General features: G+C 50.5%; 3 gene segments (V, D, J or C); all 3 read right to left on the bottom strand.

Moving 5' to 3' along the window:
• LOC120586553 (immunoglobulin lambda variable 5-37-like) overlaps nucleotides 1–22,491 on the bottom strand; it is a 53,379-nt gene continuing 30,888 nt past the window's right edge. Inside the window, 2 exon segments of the V gene segment in view lie at nucleotides 1–174; nucleotides 384–736. Of these exon segments, the coding sequence occupies nucleotides 73–174; nucleotides 384–736 (455 nt within the window).
• LOC120586552 (probable non-functional immunoglobulin lambda variable 1-50) lies at nucleotides 8,946–9,609 on the bottom strand. The segment is given in 2 exon segments: nucleotides 8,946–9,349; nucleotides 9,453–9,609. Coding segments are annotated over 2 exon segments (537 nt in total).
• LOC120586551 (probable non-functional immunoglobulin lambda variable 5-48) lies at nucleotides 15,043–15,887 on the bottom strand. The segment is given in 2 exon segments: nucleotides 15,043–15,678; nucleotides 15,755–15,887. Coding segments are annotated over 2 exon segments (570 nt in total).

Below are 22,491 nucleotides of genomic sequence, written 5' to 3'. Positions count from 1 at the left end.
AGTATATAAAATACACTTCATTTTTGCTTGACGGAATTTCGTTTGAAGTTCTCACACCAAAGCAAATTTTAGTCACTCCTGGACCCTGAGCTGGAAATGGCCACAATCAACCTGATTTGACGTCCTCAACTCTGTCCACCGGGAGATATTTATCTCTGAGCAAGGAATCTTTGACTGTGAAAACATGAACACCATGAGAATATATGAGCAAGTCAATTTAAAAGTTGAAGAGAAGGACGTGACATTGTCAGGACTATTGGACCAAGGAAAGCAGGTGCTGCATGAGATCTGACAACACAAGTCACCACTGAGCTAGACTTGGTCACAGACCCCAGCAGGGGTGACCGCAACAGGCCTGGAGAGCACAGAGGTTTTTGTCTCACTTCCTTCTGGGACGGGATCACTGTGTGAGTCTTAGAGTTGCCGTCCCATATATTACAGTAATAGTCGGCCTCATCCTCAGCCTGGAGCCCCGAGATGAGCAGAAGCCCTGCGTTGGCCGAGGTGTCTTTGGATCCAGAGAAGCGGCTGGGGACCCCGGAGCCCTGGTGTTTACTGGAGTCTGAGATGTAGTACAGGAGATACCGGGGAGGGCTCCCTGGCTTCTGCTGGAACCAGTTTATGCCTTTACCACTAACACTGAGATCACTGCTCAGGGTGCAAGTGAGTCTGGCTGTTGCTCCGGGAGATGCAGAGAGGGAGGGCGGCTGAGTCGGCACAAGCTGGGAGAGGGAACCTGCAAACACAGACAAACATGATCACTCGCACAAGAGACCAGAGAATATTTCTCAGGATTTTGAGCAAAGGGGCAGTGGTGGTGGGGGATGCCCACTGTCCCCGAGGCCTGTACCCACCTGTGCACTGAGAGAGGAGCACGAGGAGGACAGGGGTCCAGGCCATGGTGCATGGAGCCCCTGAGCCCACAGTGGGGCTGGGTTGCCCCAGGCCTCCTTTTCTTCTCCACCCTCCGCCAGAGGCGGGGCTGTGCATGCAAATGTGTGTCCATCCAGATACTGCCCAGCACCTCTCTGAGCCCAGGTGCTGAAGCTCAGCTCATAGTCAGACTGAGGAGGACGAAGGTTGGCTTTATCCCCTGGGAGAGCTCTGGAAGGAAGCACCTGCTGACAACACACAAAGAACCTTGCTCGGGGGACATTGCTAGGCCAGCGAGGACACAGCTGCTTAGTCCCATCAGGGAGCACAAGGCCCACCCCCAAGGCCCAGGCTCCTTTGAGTGAGTGGTCCTCACTGAGCAGCTGTGTAGGAACCACAGGGTAGTCCCACAGCGCCCTCTTGTGGTCGTAGGGCACATACATCTCCATGGATCAAATTTCTGAAAGTCCGGCTGGTTTGTGCAGCTCACAAGGTCCTTCTCTCTAGTCACACACCCAGGGCCTAATTCCCAGTAAATGTGATTCGGATACACTGTACATTGATTTTTAGTTATTTGTACTTGATAGTTTCTGCAACAGCGTTAGTATCTTTCAATTGTTCTTTATAAAAAATATATCTTGCCATATTATATTTCTCACGCTTTTTAATTAATTTGAAAATACTATAAACAACTCTTGGACTTAACTTAATATAAATGTAGGAAAAATGTATCATTTCCCAATATTTATGACTGGTACTTCAAAGATTAAATTTATAATATTGATAAACCAAATAATCATTGTTTTTAGATTTTTTGATATTAATTGATCCTCTGTATCAACACATCTATTTCTATATTCATTCAAGTTTTCTCTTTTCCTCCTTTCCTGTAATTTTTATTTCGTCTTACAATGTCTTCAGACATTCCTTGGCAGGTGGCTGTCAGGAGTCCCTGTGGTGACACTGTGTGGGGTGGGGGGAGAAGGGGCTAAGGTTAAGCAACAGGCATTTCCTTGTCCCCAGTGGAACAGCCTCTGCTGAGGCATCAGATGATACAGGCTGGGCCTACCATTTCACTGACCTGGGGACTGAAAGAGAGACGAGGTCTCCAGTCCTAGGAAACAGTCCTAGGAAAATGTTTGTGTCCTGAGGCTGCCGTGCGTGTCCCAGGCAGGTGCCACAGGACTTTCCTGTGCTGTGGTCCTTGCATGGCGATGGTGGCCTCCTATTACCCATTCCACTGTTTCTGAGAAGAATCCAGTTTCTGAAGAAGGTTCTGCTGTGACGAGGTGAACACAGGCTGATGAGTGATTTCAACAATATCTCAGTTTAAAGTCTGTCAAAGTCAGTGATTCCTGAGACAGCACAGAGCCTCAGCTGCTTATCACTGAGAAACACAGTACAGTACAGAGAAGATGCTCAGTGCCATTAATCACTAGGGAATAGCAAGTCAAATCTGAAGTGAGATATTGCTTTGCCCAGGCTAAAAAGGCCGTGATCAAAATGAGAAATAATAAGTTTTTTTTGTGTGAAGATGAGTAGAAATTGGAACTGAATACACTGTTAGTAGAATTTTAACCAGCGCAGCCATACTGGAAAACTTCTGACGGTTTCTCAAAAAATTTAATGTAAAGATGCCATATGACTCAGCAACCCCATTCCTAGGTGTTTACCCAAGAAATGAAAACAGATATCCACAAAAACAAAATCGAAAACTTGTTTCCAACACATGTACAAATGGTCCCAGCAGAACCCAGAACTTTGTCACCAGCGTTCACCAGTCACCAGGATGCCTGTGTGAAGAATGTGCTTAGGTCTAACTTAATGAATATTTTTTTTCTGTCTATAATTCTAGAAGCTTGAAATTTAGAGGGGAAATTGTCAAAAATAGATAACCCCGTGACTATGAGAATCTCTGTAAAACATATAAAACAGAAAAGAAGAAGACTGCCTCATTTTCTGGGACATATAGGGACGCCTCTCAGAGGAGGCACCCTTCCAGCTGGGTCTGAAAGGATGAGCAGAAGTGTGGTTCCCCTGGAGTAACAGAAGGTGGAGTGGAAATAATCCTGAAACCGTGAAAGAATGTGGCCTTTCACAGACTAGAAAGACCATGGAGATGACATTGCAGGTTGATGGTAGCAAGGAGTGGAGAGAGCAGGGCAGACCTTAAGACATGATGTAGTCTTGAAAGCAGCAATGGGAAGGGAAAAACAGGAAGAGGAAAATGCAATAATATTCAAAGACAGACTCTCTGGGATTGTGGGACCAGAAGGACCTCTGGGGGTGAAAAATGCGAGTTTCTCTATTTATAAATTATTTGAATATCTGGGAATCAATTTGAACCACTGAATTCCAATTTCAGAATGACCATGGCAGACCTTGTCTGCTTGCAAAATGTCACCATGGCATTGATAGTTGAGTCCTTGTCCCATGAGAGGCACTAATGGGGGTCTGTGGATATTTATAAGAGACTTGAGATTGGGATGGTACTTTGGGAGGCATCCGCATGTGCAGAGTGGGTAAAGGAGACCTGAAAGCTTCCTACCTGAAAGAGGATGTGAACACAATCAGGGTCTTTGGTATTAAACTGGGGAGTGTGAGCAGGTGATGGGCATGAGAGCCACGTCCTTAATGGGAAGGGGTCCTTTCAACTCTACGAGTTCCTCCAGGATGGAAACTCTGGATAAAATAAAGAAACCCCACTTAGTGAAGGTTCCAGAGCTCAGGGAATGATCAGCAATCCCTGGGTGAACCTCATGGGACGCATAGGGGAGGAGCAGAACGGACCTAGGTCCCTTGGGTCACACAGGCTGGACTTCCGTTCTCCATGTCATGTCCACCCAGCATTATTGGAGATACAGAGCATGTGTGGGTCCCAGGCAGGGACAGGAGAGTGATGGGTCTGACTGGGGAGTGGAGGGCAGATTTATCACATGACCCCATGAACAGGAGATCCTCATGCATCGGGATCGTGCTCAGCTCTGTAACCGTGATCCTCATCCTCGTCCTCAGGCTGGAGCCCAGAGTGGTCAGTGAGGTTCAGGTAACAAACCTGGGGCAGGAGATTCAGGCTCAGTCAGACCCCTGGAAGGTCCCTCACTGCTGTCCTAGGTGAAGGTACTGCCTGGGAGCCTGTGGGACCATTGCCACGGTGACTCCCAATTTGTCTGCTGACCCCTGTGCAGAAGAAGATGACCTCGGATCTGAGATCATCAAGAGCCTCACAGTGGGAGTGACACACGTGGGAAGTTCCTGCCCCTGTTGTCTCAGAAGTCACCCTGCACCCTGGATTGTTGGAAAGCTCTAGTGTGATCTGAGGGGACAGGAGGACACAGTCGGTGCCTGTGAGCTCAGGAGAACCACTCGCAGGAGTCTTCATGGTCCCCAGTGGTGTCACTGTAGGAGCGCGTCATCCATGGACCAACATCACCCCCTTCCCTGGAGCAGACTTAGCAGCTGTTTCCCAGTGGCTGTGTAGCACCTCAGCCACTCACGGCCCATAAAGAGGGTTCCTCAGACCCCAGTTTTCCCCTTTGCCGGCTCCCCACCCTGAATCCCACTCTGCATGCTCAGGTGTTGGGCCAGCTTTCTGTAGGTCAGTCCTCCTGGGCCTGGGTCCTCACCATCATCTCACTACTCAGTGCCTCATCCCCCGAATACACTGCCTGTCCGTCAGTCCTGAAGTTACAAGCCCGGGCGGGATGGGGACATCTCTGCTGTGACCCCTGGGAGAGCAGAGTCCATGCTGTGGAAAAGGATCCACCTGCTGGGATGTTCCTGGGCTCTGATGAAGGTGAAACTTGGGACAAGCGCATCTTCCTTATTTCAGGAGAGAAGGGCAGCTCCTCAGGTCCTACTTTTGTCACATGAACAACTGGCTAACCTTTCTGTGTCATCACAGATTATTTTGGTTTTATTTTTCCTGAAAAATCAGAAATGTTGAATGAAAAATGGATAGTAAAACATGACCAGGAAGGGTTCAAAGCAAGGCTAAAAAGGCCCGAGTTTTTAAAAGAAGATGTTTAATTGTTCAGAACAAAGGCCTGAGCAGCCTGAGGTTTTTGTCCCACTTCCACATCTGCGCGTGTCACTGTGCGAGCACCACTGTGCCAGACTGAACAGTAATAATCGGCCTCGTCCTCAGCCTGGACCCCGGAGATGAGCAGAAGCCCTGCGTTGGCAGAGGCATCTTTGGATCCAGAGAAGCGGCTGGGGACCCCGGAGCCCTGGTGCTTATTGGAGTCTGAGTAGAAACTCAGGAGATACCGGGGAGGGCTCCCTGCCTTTTGCTGGAACCAGCCTATCCAGTAGCCACCAACACTTAAGCCACTGCTCAGGGTGCAGGTGAGTCTGGCTGATGCTCCCGGAGATGCAGAGAGGGAGGGCGGCTGAGTCAGCACAGGCTGGGAGAGGGAACCTGCAAACACAGAAACTCATGGCTGATAGGAAAAGAACCTGCTTAAAATTTTTCAGGGCTCTGGACCAGTAGAGATAAATGAAAGCCATGTGGCTTTCCCAGGTCCCCGAGTCCTGTCCTTACCTGTGCACTGAGAGAGGAGCAGGAGGAGGACGGGGGTCCAGGCCATGGTGCACGCAGCCCCTGAGCCCACAGTGGGGCTGGGCTGCCCCAGGCCTCCTTTTCTTCTCCATCCTCCGCCAGAGGAGGGGCTGTGCATGCAAATGTGTGTCCATCCAGTGACCACCCAGCCCCTCCCTGAGCCCTGGTGCTAGAGCTCAGCTCACAGTGAGACTGAGGAGGACGGAGGTTGTCTTCACCCCCCTGGGAGAGCCCTGGGAGGAAGCACCTGCTGATACCAGGCAAAGTCCCTGCTCAGGGGACTCTGCCAGCCCAGAAAGGATACAGCTGCTGAGTCTCATCAGGGAACACAGAGAACTACACCCAGGCCAGCCTCCTTCGAGTGAATGAATTGTCCTCACTGAGCAGTTGTGCAGGGATCACAAGTCAGTCCCCCAGTGCTCCCTGCTGCTGGCTGGATACACACCTCCCAGTGGCCCAGAGCTCTGAGAGCCCAGCTGGTTTATGCGGCTCATCAGTCACTGTCTCTATTCACGCATCATTGGTCTGGTCCCTAGATGCTGCGATCCTGGTACACTGTGTTGATATTGTAGTTTATTACACCCAGAGTAAGGTCCATGGGAATAAGGTACATATATAACTATTCAAGGTGTCAGAGCACTTAGAGTACAGTCTAGAAGAAGCTAAATGACCCAGGTGTGCATCAGGTCCGGTGTCAGAGCCGAAGGGACAGTTGATGGTTTGAAAGACTTGAAGGGGCTCTCCAGGGAAATGTCATAGAAGGGAATTTTCCAGGAAAATACTCAGTGGCATTTTAAAAAGAGAACCATTTAGCAAACATTTCAGAGTCATGTCTTGTGTGAGCTAATTATAGGGACTCCATTTCAATCAGTGCTTGCTATAATAATAATAATAATCATAATAACCATCATGATAATAATAATGGCTTGTATACGGTTCACCTTTACCTGTGAAATGTGTAACACCTTTCTTTATTTTAAGAACTGACTTTATAGTCTGTCATGTAGTTTTCAGGATCTCTACTTCACAGGTTTCTTGTCAGGATTTTGTCTTAGGTGTCACACAATTGGCTTACATTTTTTAAAAATTTTGTTATTATTTCTTCCAGGTTTTCAAACATTTTATTTGCATATTTAAAACATTGTGCATTCCAATAATTAAAATAATTTGAACAGAGAAAGTGGCACTCTGATTAAACTGCACGTACAGCCTGCGGGACACCATGGACCAGCTTGGTTTTCACTCTAGATGTCTCTGTGGTCCCACCCAGCGTCTGCCGTCACCAGCATGCAAGTTCCTCTCCTTCCCCGCCAGTCAGACAGGCAGGTGGGAGAGGCAGGTGCGGCCTTCGTTGACAGTAGTTCTTGGATGTGAAAAAGGAGCAGCACAGACATTTAAACTTGATCCAACCTCTTTACATCTTACCACGTTAAACAGCTAAAAGGCGTAGAATAAGAAGGCGATGCTCGTGGGATGTCCAGTGCAGATTGGCGGTGCGCGCCTCATCATGAATCGCCTGGTCGCTTCTTCTGTTCAATCAATCTTTTGGTGACAGTGAGTGTTTCTCTGGCGTTTTGTCTGCTTCAGTTCTGGCTTATCGAATGTCTCAATCTCAACCATATCGGGTTTGTCAGACGTGGCTGCAGAGGACGTGGAGCGAGGCCGCGAGGACTGATCCGAACTGCTCAGTAGCTGACATTGTAAGTAAACCTTTCCCCTCGCTGTGCTCTCTCCCTCAGGGCCTTATTTTACTAAAAAGCTAAATGTGAGATTGTGATGTGATTGCAGATGGGGTGAATGTGTGTGAGTCGCAGAAGGAAAGCATCACGTCCTTTGGGAGCGAGCCGACATCTGATGCCAGCTCCCAGGACACAGAAGAGAAGGTGACGGTGATAGCACCCCCTGTGATCAGGATACTGTGAGGTGGGGATTCTCAGCAATGACCCCAAGGTGACCTGAGAGGGCAGAGTCTGGGGATGGGAGCAGAAGGGACCCAGACTGAGCTGTAGGGGTGAGAGTTTCATGAGCTGGGCCTCTGGAACATTCCTCGAATGCATTAAACTGAGGAGAAGCACCCAGTTCGTGGGGGCACTGGCGCTACTGTGGTCTCTTGAGAATCCTTCACTCTTCGGACTCCGCCAGGTAACAGAAGACCTTGAAGGGACTTTTGTGCAGCTTTCTACGTGTTCTGAGGCAATTCAGTATTTACATTGATGCTCACATATGGAAGTGGGTGTGAAGCTACCTGAAATTGATGTTTCACAAGATATTGAAAAGGTCATGGAGGCCGAAGTGAAGTGATGTGACAGGAGTCACCTGGCCTGTGTCCCCTGCCCAGGTCCCAGTATCCATAGCACAACACCCAACAAGAACTAACAGTGAGGGTGGGGGGCAGATAATGCTCACGATGGAATGAATTAGGGAAAAATGTTGTGTCTTTCCTCTCTACCTGGACCCCAAATCCCCCAGCCATGTGGTTGGCATGCAATCGACAAATTTCCAAGTCCAGGGTTGGAGCCTGTGTTGTCTAAACCAAATCAGACCATCCTGTTTCTGTTTGCCACGGTGGTGTCAGGGGAGACGGTGTGAGTGATCATATCTGGTCATACTGAAAGCCGGGTTTTCTGACCAATGGGCCAGGGAAGGCGAATCTCTAATTCTGGAGGGTTTGCTAAGTGGATGGATGCCTGGGACTGTAGAGGCATTCTCTCCCAAGGTGGGAAATCAGGCCGGGACACCATATTTTGGTTTGTTTGTCCTCTCTACTCTCAGACAGTGTCATCTCCATGAGTATGGGATACTTCCTGTCTCTTCTGGACTATGTCCTGAGCCCCTAGGCCCAAGTCAGGCACATAGTAGGTGTACAGTAACTGGTGTGGATGCACATCATCTGCATAGAGACTCTCTTGGGTCAGACACAGGTGGACTCTGTGTCCTGGGTTTTGTTTTGACCCCTTGATATGGACTGAACGGTGTCCTGTCAAAATCGTACATGGAAACCCTAACTCCCAATGTCACTGTTCCTGGAGACCAGGCCTTGAGTAGATAACTAAGGTTAAGGTAAAGGAGCTCATGAGGGCCGGTGTCTTTATGAGAAGAGGAGGAGAAACCAGGGCTGAGCGCACACAGAGAGAAGGCCGTGTGAGGACTCGGGGAGAATGCAGCCGTCTGCCGGCCAAGGAGCGAGATCTCGGGAGAGACCCACCTGCCTACACCTCCATCTTGAGCTTCCCGCCCTCAGGCCTGTGAGAACACAGATTTCTGCTGATTCAGTCTCCCAGTCTGTGGATTACAGCAGCCCTGGCACCAGGACACCCCTCATGGACTCTGTCCCCAGGGCAGCCCGCCCCACATCTAAGAATTTCTTCTCTGTTTGAGAAAATCTGTTAATGTGTTGGCAACAAGGATGGGCTTTGGGAACAGATTTAGAGAGGACGAGGACACATTATCTAGACAAAGTCCTGTGGTCTCAGACCTCCCTTTTCGGTCAAACACACAAAGAAGGCGGCTGTCTGGTCAGAGCAGTGGGGTCGGCTCAGGGAAGCCCCACTGCACAGGAAACAGCAGGTTCTTGTCTCACTTCCCCACGGGTCTGGAGCACTGTGCGAGCACTGAGACTATCATCCCATGCTGAGCAGTAATAATCGGCCTCGTCCTCAGCCTGGAGCCCACTGATGGTCAGGGAAGCTGAGCTGCCAGACTTGGAGCCAGAGAATCGGTCAGGGACCCCCGAGGGTCGTATGTTATTATCATAGATGAGAGTTTTGGGGGCTGTTCCTGGGAGCTGTTGGTACCAGCCCACGTAGTTACCACCCCCGATGTTGGAGCTGCTTCCAGTGCAGGAGATGGTGACACTCTGTCCTGGGGCCCCAGACACTGAGGACGGCTGGGTCAGCACAGACTGGGCCCAGGAGCCTGGAAGAGGGAGAGACAGAGATGTGGTGATGCTGGGGCTAGAGACAGAGGTGGGAGCAGGGTCCAGTGTGTCTTCCCTGTATGTGTCCCCATATCCACTCACCTGTGCAGTGAGCGAGGAGGGTGAGCAGGAGAGGGGACCAGGCCATGGTGGAGATGATCACCGAGTCCTGCCCTCTGTGTCCCCACAGCTGAAGCAGAGCTTCCCCCAAGTCTCTCCCTCCCCTCTTCAAGCTCTGACAGAGGGAGGGTCCACTCATGCAAATGAGACCCCCAGCATTCTGATCCCTCACTGGGACCCTGGTCAGGCCCCTCTGCCTAAGGAAATTAGGGCGTGGGCCAGGGTGGCTCTGTGTGGGGTGGGAAGGTCACAGCTGTGAGACCTGAACAGAAGGCAGCAGGCAGTGCCACGTGGCTGGTCCCAGCTCTGAATACACTTAGTTCAAGAGCAAGCCTTGACCGCCCCCTGGTGTCCAGGTCCAACACACTATTGTGTGACTTGGTGCCCAGAGCCCTTCAGAGACAGCTCCTGCCTCCCCACTGCTCTGTTCCTTGTCCCCCTGCCTGAGGTCCACGATAGCTGTCACTTCATGTGGCCTCCCCACCATCTCAGCAAGTCTTCATGCTCTACTCAGACTATAGGGTTTGTCTGTCTCCAGTTTCCTGACTGTGAGGTTTGTTTTTTCTCGTTACTTCATTTGGAGCATATTCCCAAGTCTTCTCATTATTTTGACTACCTATATTTTGTCCTAAGAATTAGATGAAATAGTTTCTCTCCTGATTTTGAAAATGTGGATGTGCGTAGAAGCGACCTCCGTGTGGACTGTGCTGGGTGGTGTGACAGGCTGGTTGGGGTCAGGGCAGACACTGTGTCCCCCGGGGTGCCAGCTGCCCTGCAGGAGCGGGCTCAGGGCAGATGTGTGTGCATGCGCGGTGGAGCTCTATGTTCCTGCTGGAGTGAATCCACGTGGGGTGTCCTGCAACGTGCCATGGAGGCCGTACATGCTGGAGAGAGCACCTGGGTAGAGCGCCCACCTGTGCTTTCCAGGTGGAGAGGAGATGAACAATGGCCTCCCCTCCTCGTCTGACCCTGGAGCCCTCCCTCCACGCCCAGAGCTTCCCCAGCCCCACCTTCTCTGTGTGGGCCTCTCCTGCGTTGTGCAGAAGCTGCGCAGTCGGCCCTCAGCGTCTCTCAGGAAACTTGTCCTCATTGTCGCTGAGCATTCACTGTGTCCTGGGAGGGGGTGAGCTCAGCATCTTCCTGTGCCGCAATCCTGGACCCGTCCCTGTTAATAGATTGTTTAATAACATTTGCATGATTATTTAATTTCTCATCATCTGTATTTGAGAGGCTCAATGCATGTCAGACAGAATGATTCGTGTTAATTTCTGCTCTAATCACCAAATGCGCCTCTGACAGGTTAGATAAAAAATATTCTATGTTTAAAGTATGGACACCAATTCCAATGTGTGAAGGGTGGAGGTTTTGAGAAATTCGACCCCTACGATTCAACTGGATTCTGCGGCCATCTACCTGGAGATGGCATCCGGTTCCACAGTTAAAGAGTTCAGTCCCACCAGACTTCCCTCATCCCCCACAAGCCCACCTTCAGCTTCAGAAGCCAGTCACAAGTTCAGGTTATTACATTTGCTCCTGACCGACCAACTCTAGATGGAAGGTCCAATGATCCCTCCTCACTACCTTCGATCTGAGTCATTTGTCAGAGGAGCTCACGGAACTCAGAGAAGCATGTTACTTGCTATCAGTTGATTATGAAAGAGATGCATATGGGGGGAAGGGGTGTGGCCCTCTCTAGGCACCAGAATCTCCAGCATTACTTGGGCATGGTTGTTGTACACTGGCCATGGAAAGCCATTGATCTGTAGCCCCTCCATCCTTCCCCGTGGTCAGGGGACCATGACTGAGAGTTCCAACCATCTAAGCACACAGTTGGCCCTCCTGGCCACCTGCTCCTTCCCTCTGGTGAGTCCCAAAGTCACCTTATTAACAAACAAAAGACTCATTTCTAGCTCTGGTCACTTTGGAAATTCATGGATTTCAGGAGCTCTGTTCCAAAAATGGGATGAAGACCAAATATATATTTATTATGGTAAATCATAGTATCACATATGTGTATATGCTACATGCACATTTTTATATATTTATGCATATGCATATAAATACACATGGAAGACACATATATATGCATTTATGTAATTTTTGAGATGGATGGGAGGGACTAAAATTTATTAGAAAAGAAAATAGAAAAAGGATCATTAAATAATCGAAAAACACCAAAGCATTACCTTTTGTAGATCACTGTAAGTATTCATACTTGTCAGAAATGCAGTCTAAAGTATGACAAAGGACATAGCATTTGTTACATATTTCATCATGAATATGCTGAGAGGTCATAGAATTAGCAAGGACCTTGACGTCTGTCATCCCTACACATTGTCTCTTGGCATTCTTGAGGCACCAAAGGTCACAATGCCTTTTGTCATGAAGAAGGTCCGGGTGGCAGTTAGGAGCCAGTGGTGAAGTGAGGATCGGGAAGCTGCACGTGGCAGAAGAACCAGGGACGGGGAGGAGCAGAGAGTGTCTCCCCTCCGCGTCGCGAGTGACCTGCTTGTCCCAGATGAGAGCTTCTTCGGCTGTGCTTTGATCCCCGAAGGCCCGCACTGGCACCTGCTGCGCACCTGGGCTAGGGGCAGGTGAGGCCCATCACGGGAACTCGCCCAATTCAGCCGCCGTGTGTCAGAGCCGCAGTGCTGAGCGCTCAGAGGTTCCTTCCGTGACGGTGGCATCTGAAGGACGGCTCAGTACCGCTCACATCTGCTGTCCTCCAAGTCCACGTTCATGAACCCCACAGGCCCCGCAGAGGTCCCAGTCTCAGCCCAAATCCTCCCTGGTGGTGAGCAAATCTTCCTTCATCTCACATGGGTGTTATTTGCTCACATGCTGAGAACTTCAAGATTTGAGTCGATTTCATAATTGGTCTGGTATCTGATTGATATAAAAAGACCATTTCTCTAAAGAGACTCCCTCTCGTTCGGGTTCTTCCTCCACTACTGGTTCCGGCGCCCCCAGGGCCTGGTATTTCAAAAGTCCTTTGTCCTGATTCATTTCACTGGCAAACACTCCACGCACTGGCACCGAAGCAAAGCAGGACTTTCGGGTGTTGGCTGTACGATACTAGGGGCTGGGACCACAGGCTCTAAGCCCGAAATAACTGAGGTTTATCCGATGCCATTCGTAACAATGGACCAGTGAGGAAAAATAACTGGAGGAAAATGACATAAACCCAGCTCCCCTGAGGATTCTGAGCTCAGGGCATGACCAGCAAAGCAAGGGCAGGACGAGGGGAGCTATGGGTTGTTGCAGAGGCATCTGGATCCCGAGGGGACACAGGCTGGACTCTGCCCCTCTTGTCCAGCCCACATCATCCACATCCACCATGTGTGGGAAACTATTTTTACTTCTGAGGTCAAATTGATGGTGAGTGTATGGGGAGACCAGTAAGAAAAGGGTTATTGTTATGGATTCCATTCTCTGCTGTTAGTTATAGGTGCCAGAGAATGACACAACCTGAGCTGGTACAGGTCACAGGCAGGAACAGAGGAGGGACAGGATTGGAGGGCAGGTGTTCACCACACTTCAACATGGAGCAATAGCTTTTGGTGACATAAATGTCAAAGCCAGGTGTGTGACAGTGATCATCAACCCTGTCCTCAGACTGGAGTCCAAGGGTTGTCAAGGAGAGCTGATATCGTCTGATAGAATAAGTCTATATTTTAGTTTAGTTTTATCATATTGTCATAAAGTGAATACTACATCAGAGGAGTGCTCCCCGCTTCTGGAAAGCCCCGGCTGTCCCCGAGTGAGGTGTGGGCGGGAAGACTGTAAGGAGATGAGATGCACAGTCATTTCTCACGTCCTCACATGATCAGATGAGGAAACACTCTGAGAAGAAAGGAACAAAAATCGGCCTAAAATGGGCACTGGTGGATGGACGGCAGTGGCTCTGGGTGGTCAAGGAAGTTGACTCTCATCCCCTGAGCCTGGAGCCCTGGGGGAGGACGGAGACCTGGGGTGTGAGTGTCAGTGATGTTTGGCTTCATTGTCAAGTTGGAAACAAGAGCTTCTGCTCTAGGTGACATGGTGACAATAAAGGGAACCAACATTTGGAGAGTATGCTCCATGTGAATGGGTCCATAGTTTTGATGAGATGTGCATAGTGACAATGAGTGAGAATGACAACATTCCAGCCACTGTCTGATCCACCCAGGGCAGTAGGTGCTATCTTTTGGTCCTGGGTTCCTGTCTCTGAAGGAGGATGGCTCCGCAGAGAGAGATACAGAGACCTGTGAGCACAGAGAAGGATCTCCACGTATCGGAGGGCGTGGGGTGGAGCGGAGGAGAGATGAGCGTGAGTATTAAGGTGAGTGAAGAAGACAAGGATCCAGGATACGGTATAGATAATGGTCCCCAATCACGGGCCATGGACCACTGCTGGTCTGTGGTCTGTAAGGAACCTGGCTGCACGGCAGGAGGTGAGCAAGCAAAGCTTTGTCTGTATTTGCACCTGCTCACTAGTACTGGGATCAGCACTTAGCTACACCTCAGTACATCAGGCATTAGATTCTCATAGGAGGACTGGTCCCTGGTGCCAAAATGTTCAGGGGCCACTGGTGTAGACATCCTAAAACCTTATTCCTTAGCCCCTTGGGTAAGGACCAGCTGTCTCACATCTCTCTGCTCCATACCCAGATTGACTGTTTTGTCATTCTGGCCCCTTCCTGGGTCCCTTCCTGGAGAACCATCTATGATAAATGTTGGAGAAGGGGGAGTCTGTGTCCTGGGACCACAAAGGCCCTGAGAGGGCTGAGTCTCAGGAAGTGGAGGTCAGGGAATCCGAGATATCCCAGCAGGCCTGGCTTCCCACGATATCCACGCCTATGAGATCAGGTGAGAGACACCCCATGTGTGGCAGGGACATGCCCACAGGCTTTCTGAGATGGAGTGAAGCAGCTATTGGAAGGCACTCATTATCGGAGAAGGGTCTTCAGATTGTCTTCCCAGGAATTATGGACGCAGGTTCCATTTCTAATCCCTGGAAATACAGTCGGAGTCAAAGTCCCTAAAATCACATGGTAGACAGCTCCAGCTGGCTGTACCCGCACTGCCTGTCAGCCTCATGGTAGTGTCACCCCACCTGGTCTGTGCCTCCTCTGGGACAGGTCTCATGGAACTAGAGAAGGATTGTTTCATTTATGGTGTTTTTTGTACTTTTTCCAATTCTTTCCTAAACTTTCCTACCTCATCTTTCATTGTGAGAACGTTTTACCTGATGAACTTGCAGGCAAATTTTCATTCAGTTTGTGAAAAAATGTTATCTTAACCACATCGTGTATTTCAACCCACAAACTAGTAAAATCTATATCGGTTTTATTTCATTGTCTCACAATAGTTTGTACTTTTTAGTGTTCAAATTTTTATACTTCTCAGATTTAGCCTTAATAGTTCATGCTGAGGTTGTTTTAAATGGTATTTTTTTTAAATAATTCTTTCATACTATATAGAATACACTTCATTTCCGCTCGATGGTTGAATCATGAAATTAATTTGAAGCACTCACACCAGAAGCAAATCTTAGGCACTTCTGGACGCTGAGCTGGGCGTGGCCAGAATCAACCTGATTTCACCTCCTCGACTGTATCAACCGGGAGAAATTTATCTCTGAGCAAGGAATTTTTGCCTGTGAAAACATGAACACCGTGAGAATATATGAACAACAAATCAATCTAAAAGTTGAACAGAAGACACGGATGTGACATTGTCAGGACGATTGGTCCAAGGAAAGCAGGTGCTGCATGAGATCTGACAACACAAGTCACCACGGAGCTGGACGTGGTCACAGACACCAGCAGGGGTGACTGAAACAGGCCTGGAGAGCACAGAGGTTTTTGTCTCACTTCCTTCTGGGACTGGAGCACTGTGTTAGTGTTAGAGTTGCCGTCCCATATGCTACAGTAATAGTCGGCCTCATCCTCAGGCTGGAGCCCGGAGATGAGCAGAAGCCCTGCGTTGGCCGAGGTGTCTTTGGCTCCAGAGAAGCGGCTGGGGACCCCAGAGCCCTGGTGTTTACTGGAGTCTGAGTAGTAGTACAGGAGATACCGGGGAGGGCTCCCTGGCTTCTGCTGATACCAGAATATGGTATAGCTGCCAACACTGAATCCACTGCTCAGGGTGCAGGCGAGTCTGGCTGATGCTCCCAGAGATGCAGAGAGGGAGGGCGGCTGAGTCAGCACAGGCTGGGAGAGGGAACCTGCAAACACAGACACATCGGAGTGAACAAAAGGGTCAGGGGGCAGCTGTCCTGGGTCTCTGGGTCCTGTCCCTACCTGTGCAGAGAGAAAGGAGCACGAGGAGGACTGGGGTCCAGGCCATGGTGCACGCAGCCACTTCTTAGGCCACAGATCTGGTTCTGGGCTGCCCAGGCCTCTCTTATCCCCTCCCAGATGGCCTCATAAAGGAGAAGTTGCTCATGCAAATGTGTCCCCACTCCCTGCCCTCCCCCAGGTGCACTGACAGAGTCTGGGTCCCCTTGCAGAGGGAGGCAGTTGATGCACTGGTTTCTGCCATGTGCGTTGCTGGGAGGAAGTTGCTGCTGGGACCACACATAGGCCTATGTGTAGGGGACACTGCCAGGCCAAGAGGGGACACGTCAGCCCTTTCCCCACAGGAAGCAAAGGGCCCATTCCTTGGGCCTCCATTCAGTGGAGCGGTGCCCAGCTAGGGCACCTGTCCCGTAGAGACTCCCAAGAGGGTCTCACACCGCCCTCTGCTGGTACTTAGGAGAACCTCTGCTCTTTCATGCTGCTCCAAGTTCTCACCTTCACCTGTTTCTTAACTCCTTTTTTCTCTCTTAGAGTCGCCCCTACAGGAGAAGATGCAGCTGGGGTTCTGATGTGACCATTGTTGATTCGGGCTTCTTCTGTGGGTGGCAATTCGGAGGGAAGTATGCGTGAATTCTGAGCCTAGAGTGGGTAGGAACCACTGTGGAGCTGAGGACACAACGCAGGAAACGGAGAGCCAAGAGGCTCTGTCCCCGTGGTGGGCTCAGAGGGGATTCTTGCTCTGGGAGCTGAGTGTGAACAGAAGTCACGAAGGGAAATACACCTTCCCAGAGGAGGACGTGGAAGCTGCAGAATGTGGATATTCCAGAGCAGGGAGGGGAGGACACTGCACACCCATGAGGCTGCTGTGGGGTATGGGTGCTGAGCAGGGCCTAGGCGTCCATGAGGCACCACTGTGGGCGCCCCCCCCCGCCCCGCGGCCATGTGCTGGGAGAGTTAGTCCCATCTGTGTCTGTCATCAGTGCTGCACCTTAGAGATATACTCTGCAGGAATTTCTAGCACAGATCTTAGGACAGAACTTAATAGGTGTGGTTGAAGGCTTATGTCCTGCCACCAGGACACTTATTAACATGAAAAGGATCTGCGGAAGCATGAGATTGGCATGGAGCACCATGGAGGAAAACGATGTAGGACTCACAGTCACAGTCACGGCCAGATGGGACATAAGGCCCTCCTTCCATCCTTTGTCACCAACACCCAGCCCTGGGGTCTAAGCCTGAGGGAAAACAGAAGTCAGATTCATAAGCCAACTCTTGGGGCACACGTGAAGGCTGCTGTTAATACTATGGCCAAGGGGGTAGCATTATATGTGCCTGGATGGGAAATGGCAGGATAAGGGAAACCAGGGGGACAGGGAGACGTCCTCAGGAGGTGCACACACCTCCCTGTACCCCAAGGGTTAGGAGGCACAGAGCACTCCAGGTGCCTCTCCCCACCTCATAATGTAATAACTTTGTATTTCAGGGTGGGAGATTCACGATAACATTAAAGTGAGCGGCAAATAAAATTAGATGTGCAAGTTGTCAAAACAAAATTGTGATTCTTTATGTTCTGGCAGAATGAAATGTTACAGTTTTCTACCCATCAAGACAGAAAACAAAAACCAAAATAATATGCAAAAGCAAAAAAGAAAGAACTTGGAAGAGACCTAGCAAGGTGTCGTTTCAGGTGGCTGGAGGAATTTGACAGCAAAGGGCACAGGGAAGGTGTGGAATGGCATGTGCCCTGAGGTGGGACACAGGGAGTTAACCTACTGACCCCAGGCAGGGGGAGAGGGTGGGACAGTCTGGAGAGGGTGGATTGAGGTTGAGTCAGGGAGAGGTAGGGATGCCCCTGACACAGGCGAGGTCAGGTGGGGAGAGGTGTGATGGCTGTGTGATGGATTTGTGCTACATTTGTCACATTGAAGTCATGGATAAAAGTATGGAGACTTGTGAGAAAAATGCGGAGACAATCGGGGAATGATTTGCCTCCTCTATGGAAGAATGCAGGTGTTAAAAGTAACCACTTGCCTGGGGACTTAGGATGCCTCATTCATTCATTTCATTCGTTACTACATTTTCCCTGCTTAGAGGTAAGTGAGCGATGGCTCACATAGATAACGAAGCAATGACGGACACTGGGAATATGAGGGAGGGGCCAGACAGGCCCTGGATCTTCCCACAGGCGCTCACTCCCTGGCAGGAGGCTCTGCATCTCTCAGGCTGAGGGCGGAGCCAGGAGCATGGGCACAGCTGACTCTCTCCCAGGTTCAGACCCTATCCTGGCCCAGTACCATGTGGCCTGGGTGACAAGGGACATGTCTTCAGTGGTAACTATTTACTGAGTACCCCCTGGTTTTGAGTACGGGGCTTGGCTGGGGAACCCAGGCTGAGCTAGATGACCTCATCCTGGCCTCATGGAGCTGACCCTGAAGAAGTAGCATAAGGGTGGGAGGTGAACAGGGCCTCACCTGCAACACCGGATGCTGGGACACCAGAGAGGCCACAGTCGCCCTTTATCCGGGTTCTGGGAGGGGATGACGGGGGAGCAGGAATCAGAGACAACATGAGAGTAGAGGGGACCCGGGCCTGACACAAATGTCTCTAGGGTTTAGGCGAAGTCCACAAAGTGATACAAACAGAGGAAGACAGATGTGAATCACATGACCCAGGAGGAGCAGACGACCAGCAACAATAGGATTAAAATTCAGAAAAACCAGAGTCTGGCCAGGCAAGCGACACTGGATCTAAGAAGATGCGCTTTGGTTTGTGGGGTCGCTGAGCTCGCTGACTGGTTGAGCGTGATCCACTGAAGCTTCTGGAAAGGGAGACGGGGAGGAGCCGTGTGTCAGAGCGTGAGAGGTGAAGAGAAGCGAGAAGGTGACAGAGGGACAGCAGAGTCCCCTTAGCAAAGGTCGGAGGGGAAGAGTGAGATGGAGAAAGTCCACAGTCTAGACGTCCTTCTCCGAGTGTGTCAAGAAGTGAAATGAACTCAATTTGTAGTTTTTGTAACAGGAGAAGATATATCCCAAATTTATAATTTTATTACCTCTTAAAACATTAATCATTTTATCTCTAAGAAACACAATTGGCATCAATAGTCATTTCTTCATGGAAAAAAAATAAATTCTTTTATTAAAAAAAATTCTCTTAAATTCTTTACCACTTCACTGTTCTCTTCAATAAATATGAGTTAAACAAAACATAGGACACATGTTCACGCTTTATTTGTATGAGAGCCATGTGTGTAACGTTTCAAAATTATTCTCTGACACCCTGGAGATGAGTAGTTGATCTAAGTGGATTCTTTAACCTAATCTACTTATATATTGTGACTGAGAGCTTTCCTTAAGTGCAGTGATTAATTTTCTTGGGTTCTGGAGTGATTCTCAAGACGACTAAAACTTTTCTGTGCACACCCTGTATTTTTCTAGAAATTACGCCCCTCCCCCCTCACAAACACTTTTGTATCAATGGGCTGAAGATGATGTTTGGGTTTGAAACTGATGCATGGACAGGAGATGAGACCGGAAGGGATAGGGTGCAGTCTGGGAGGTAAATGACCCTTGGCCTGAGGACTTAGCATGATATTATGGACACACAAACAATATTTCAGGACAGTGACAAGGACATTCCAAGGTGGGGAAATCAGGAGAATTTTATTCTTATGTTGTAATTGACTTCGTGTCCTGCAGAGGCAGAGTCACAGAAGAATCAGAAGCAGGCTGAGTCTCATCTTGCTCCTGTGACCATGACCCTGCGAAGTGGAGACTCTCAGACATGACCCAGAGGTGACCACAGAGGCAGGTTCTTGGTTTTGGGGGAAAAGTCACCCCCAGATGGAGGGTGTGGACAGAGCAGAGTTTCGAGTGCTGGCCCCTGAGTCTGGTCATCATTTGACAGAGTGACCAGTGGAGAAAGTCTCAGGGGTGGCGTGGAAGTGGCCACCAATGAGGGTTCTTGAACCTTCTCTAACTTCCTTCTACCTCTGGAAAGTGAAGCCATCTTTGTGCCTCTCCTGGGACTACATGTATTTCAGATCGATACCCCGTGGATGCGGCTGAGCGTGTCTTGGCCTGGAATTGATCTATTGCAGGAATATCAGAATGGTCAGCGAGCGAGCTGCAGCTCTATGAGACAGGGACAGCCTAGCCTGTGTCCCTGCCCAGACCCCAGTGTCCACAGTGTCTCACCTGAACTAACGATGAGGGGGAGGGGAAGTGTGATGTGTGTGGTGGGGATGTATTTGCTGAAAGTTCCATCATGTTTTAAATTCACTTTGGATCCCAAATCTCCCAGCACTATGACCCCAGTTCCAACCGGACAGGGACTGTGTAACCTAAACAATCAGACAATCTCCTCCCTGGTCACCATGATGGTGTCAAGGAGATGCTGAGTGATCGGGTCCAGCCATCCTAAAGACCGGGGTTCCTGGCCAACGTGTCGGGGGACAAGCTTCTATTTTCCGAGGGGTTTGTTGTGTGCTTGTGATGCCTGGGACCACAGAGACATTTTGTACCCAGGTGGGGAATCAGCCCGAGGACACAATATTTTGGATTATTTGTCCCGTTTTTTTCCCAGGCAGTGTCTGCTCCCCGAGCACAGGGAGCCTCCTGTCTTGTCCGCACTGTATCCCAAGCTCCTAGACCCAAACCAGGCACATAGTAGGTGCTCAGTACATGGTGTGGATGCACATCATCTGCAAAGAGACTCTCCTGAGTCAGACACAGCTGAATCTGCGTCCCTGGCCCTGTCCTGACCCCGTGATGTGGACTGAACTGTGCTCCCTCCAAATCCCATGTGGAAACCGTCACCCCGCAGGTGATAGGCTCTGAAGACCAGGCCTTGAGGAAGTAACTAAGGTAAAGGAGCTCATGCGGGTGGTGCCCAATCAGAAGGGCCGGTGTCTTTATGAGAAGAGGAGGAGAAACCAGGGCTGAGCGCACACAGAGAGAAGGCCGTGTGAGGACTCGGGGAGAATGCAGCCGTCTGCCGGCCAAGGAGCGAGGTCTCGGGAGAGACCCACCTGCCCACGCCTCTGCCTTGGACTTCCAGAATCCAGAACTGTGGGAACATACATTTCTGTTAGTTAAGGTTCTCGTCTGGGTATTGTGTTATGACAGCCCCGGCTCCAAAACACCTCTCATGGACTCTGTCCCTAGGTCCACCTGCCCCACATCCAGGAACTTCAGGTCACTTAAGAAAATCACACAATGTGGACAGATGTAGCAGACAGGTTTGCTAGTGTGGGTTTCAGACCCCAGATTTTCCAAACAGAAAAGAGAACGTGCTTTCCTGTAAGAAGAGTAGGGCTGCACAGGGAAGCCCCGTTGCAGGGGGTCAGCAGGTTTTTGTCTCACTTCCCCACGGGCCTGGAGCACTGTGCGAGCACTGAGACTGCTGTCCCATGCCTCGCAGTAATAATCGGCCTCGTCCTCAGCCTGGAGCCCACGGATGGTCAGCGAGGCCGAGTTGCCAGACTTGGAGCCAGAGAATCGGTCGGAGACCCCCGAGTCTCGATTGCTATTACCATAGATTAGGCGTTTGGGGGCTTTTCCCGGGAACTGCTGGAACCACTGCACATCATACTTCCCGACGTTGGAGCTGCTTCCAGTGCAGGAGATGGTCACACTCTGTCCTGGGGCCCCAGACACTGAGGACGGCTGGGTCAGCACAGACTGGGCCCAGGAGCCTGGAAGAGGGAGAGACACAGAGATGGTTATGCTGGGGCTGGAGTACAGATAAGGGAGCAGAGCTCCGTGTGGCCTCCCAGGGTCCCCTCCACTGTCCCCTTATCCGGTCACCTGTGCAGTGAGCGAAGAGGGTGAGCAGGAGAGGGGACCAGGCCATGGTGGAGATGATCACCGCGTCCTGCCCTCTGTGTCCCCACAGCTGAAGCAGAGCTTCCCCCAAGTCTCTCCCTCCCCTCTTCAAGCTCTGGCAGAGGGTGGGTCCACTCATGCAAATGAGAACCCCAGCTTTCTGATCCCTCACTGGGACCCACGTCAGGCTCCTCTGCCTTAGGATGTCAGATGGTGAGCAGGTGCAAGGCTGTGTAGGGCCCAAGGGATTGGGGAGGTCACAGCTGTGAGGCCTGAGCAGAGGGCACAGGCAGTACCAGGTGGCTGGCCCCAGTTCTGATTAACCTCAGAAATTCAGGAACGGGACAGCACATTCCCTGGTGTCCAGCCACAGACACATTATTGTGTGAGTTGGTGAGCAGAGCCCATCAGAGACTCCTTCTGTCTATTTACTCTACTGCCCCTGCATAGGGTCAATCCATGTGTGAACTTATATGGCCTCCACATCAACTAAAGGCATCATAGTGCTTCACTCGGACTCCTCAGGGTGACTGTCCCGAACTCCCTTGGCTGTTCAGTGGGGCTGAGGTGGTGTCTCATACAAAGTCCTCTCAGATCAGAATCAAGTCCAGAGCAGTGACTGTCCCCATGGAGGCATGTCCCCTTCTGTGCAGGACGCAGGATCTTTCCTCATGTGTGATTCCACCCAGGTGTCCAGGGCTCTCGTCCCTGTGGATCCCCTGCAGCCCTGAGGAGCTGGGGCTCTTCTCTCAGGGGCTGGGAGCGGGTGGGGAGGACGCCCTTCCCAGCATCCCCCGTGGGTGATGCTCTGTAAGTCCTTGTTGTCTGTCAATATTCCCACCTGCTCAAACAAATACTCCGCGTCCTGGGAGCAGTGATTCCCGCCTAGGAGTCTGTCCTCAAGCTCCCAGTCTCATA

Source organism: Pteropus medius, unplaced genomic scaffold, assembly GCF_902729225.1.
Source record: "Pteropus medius unplaced genomic scaffold, Ma_sr-lr_union100, whole genome shotgun sequence".
Classification (NCBI taxonomy): Eukaryota; Metazoa; Chordata; class Mammalia; order Chiroptera; family Pteropodidae; genus Pteropus; species Pteropus medius.
Note: the sequence above shows the minus strand (reverse complement) of the source record. Positions and strands in the feature narration are given on the sequence as shown.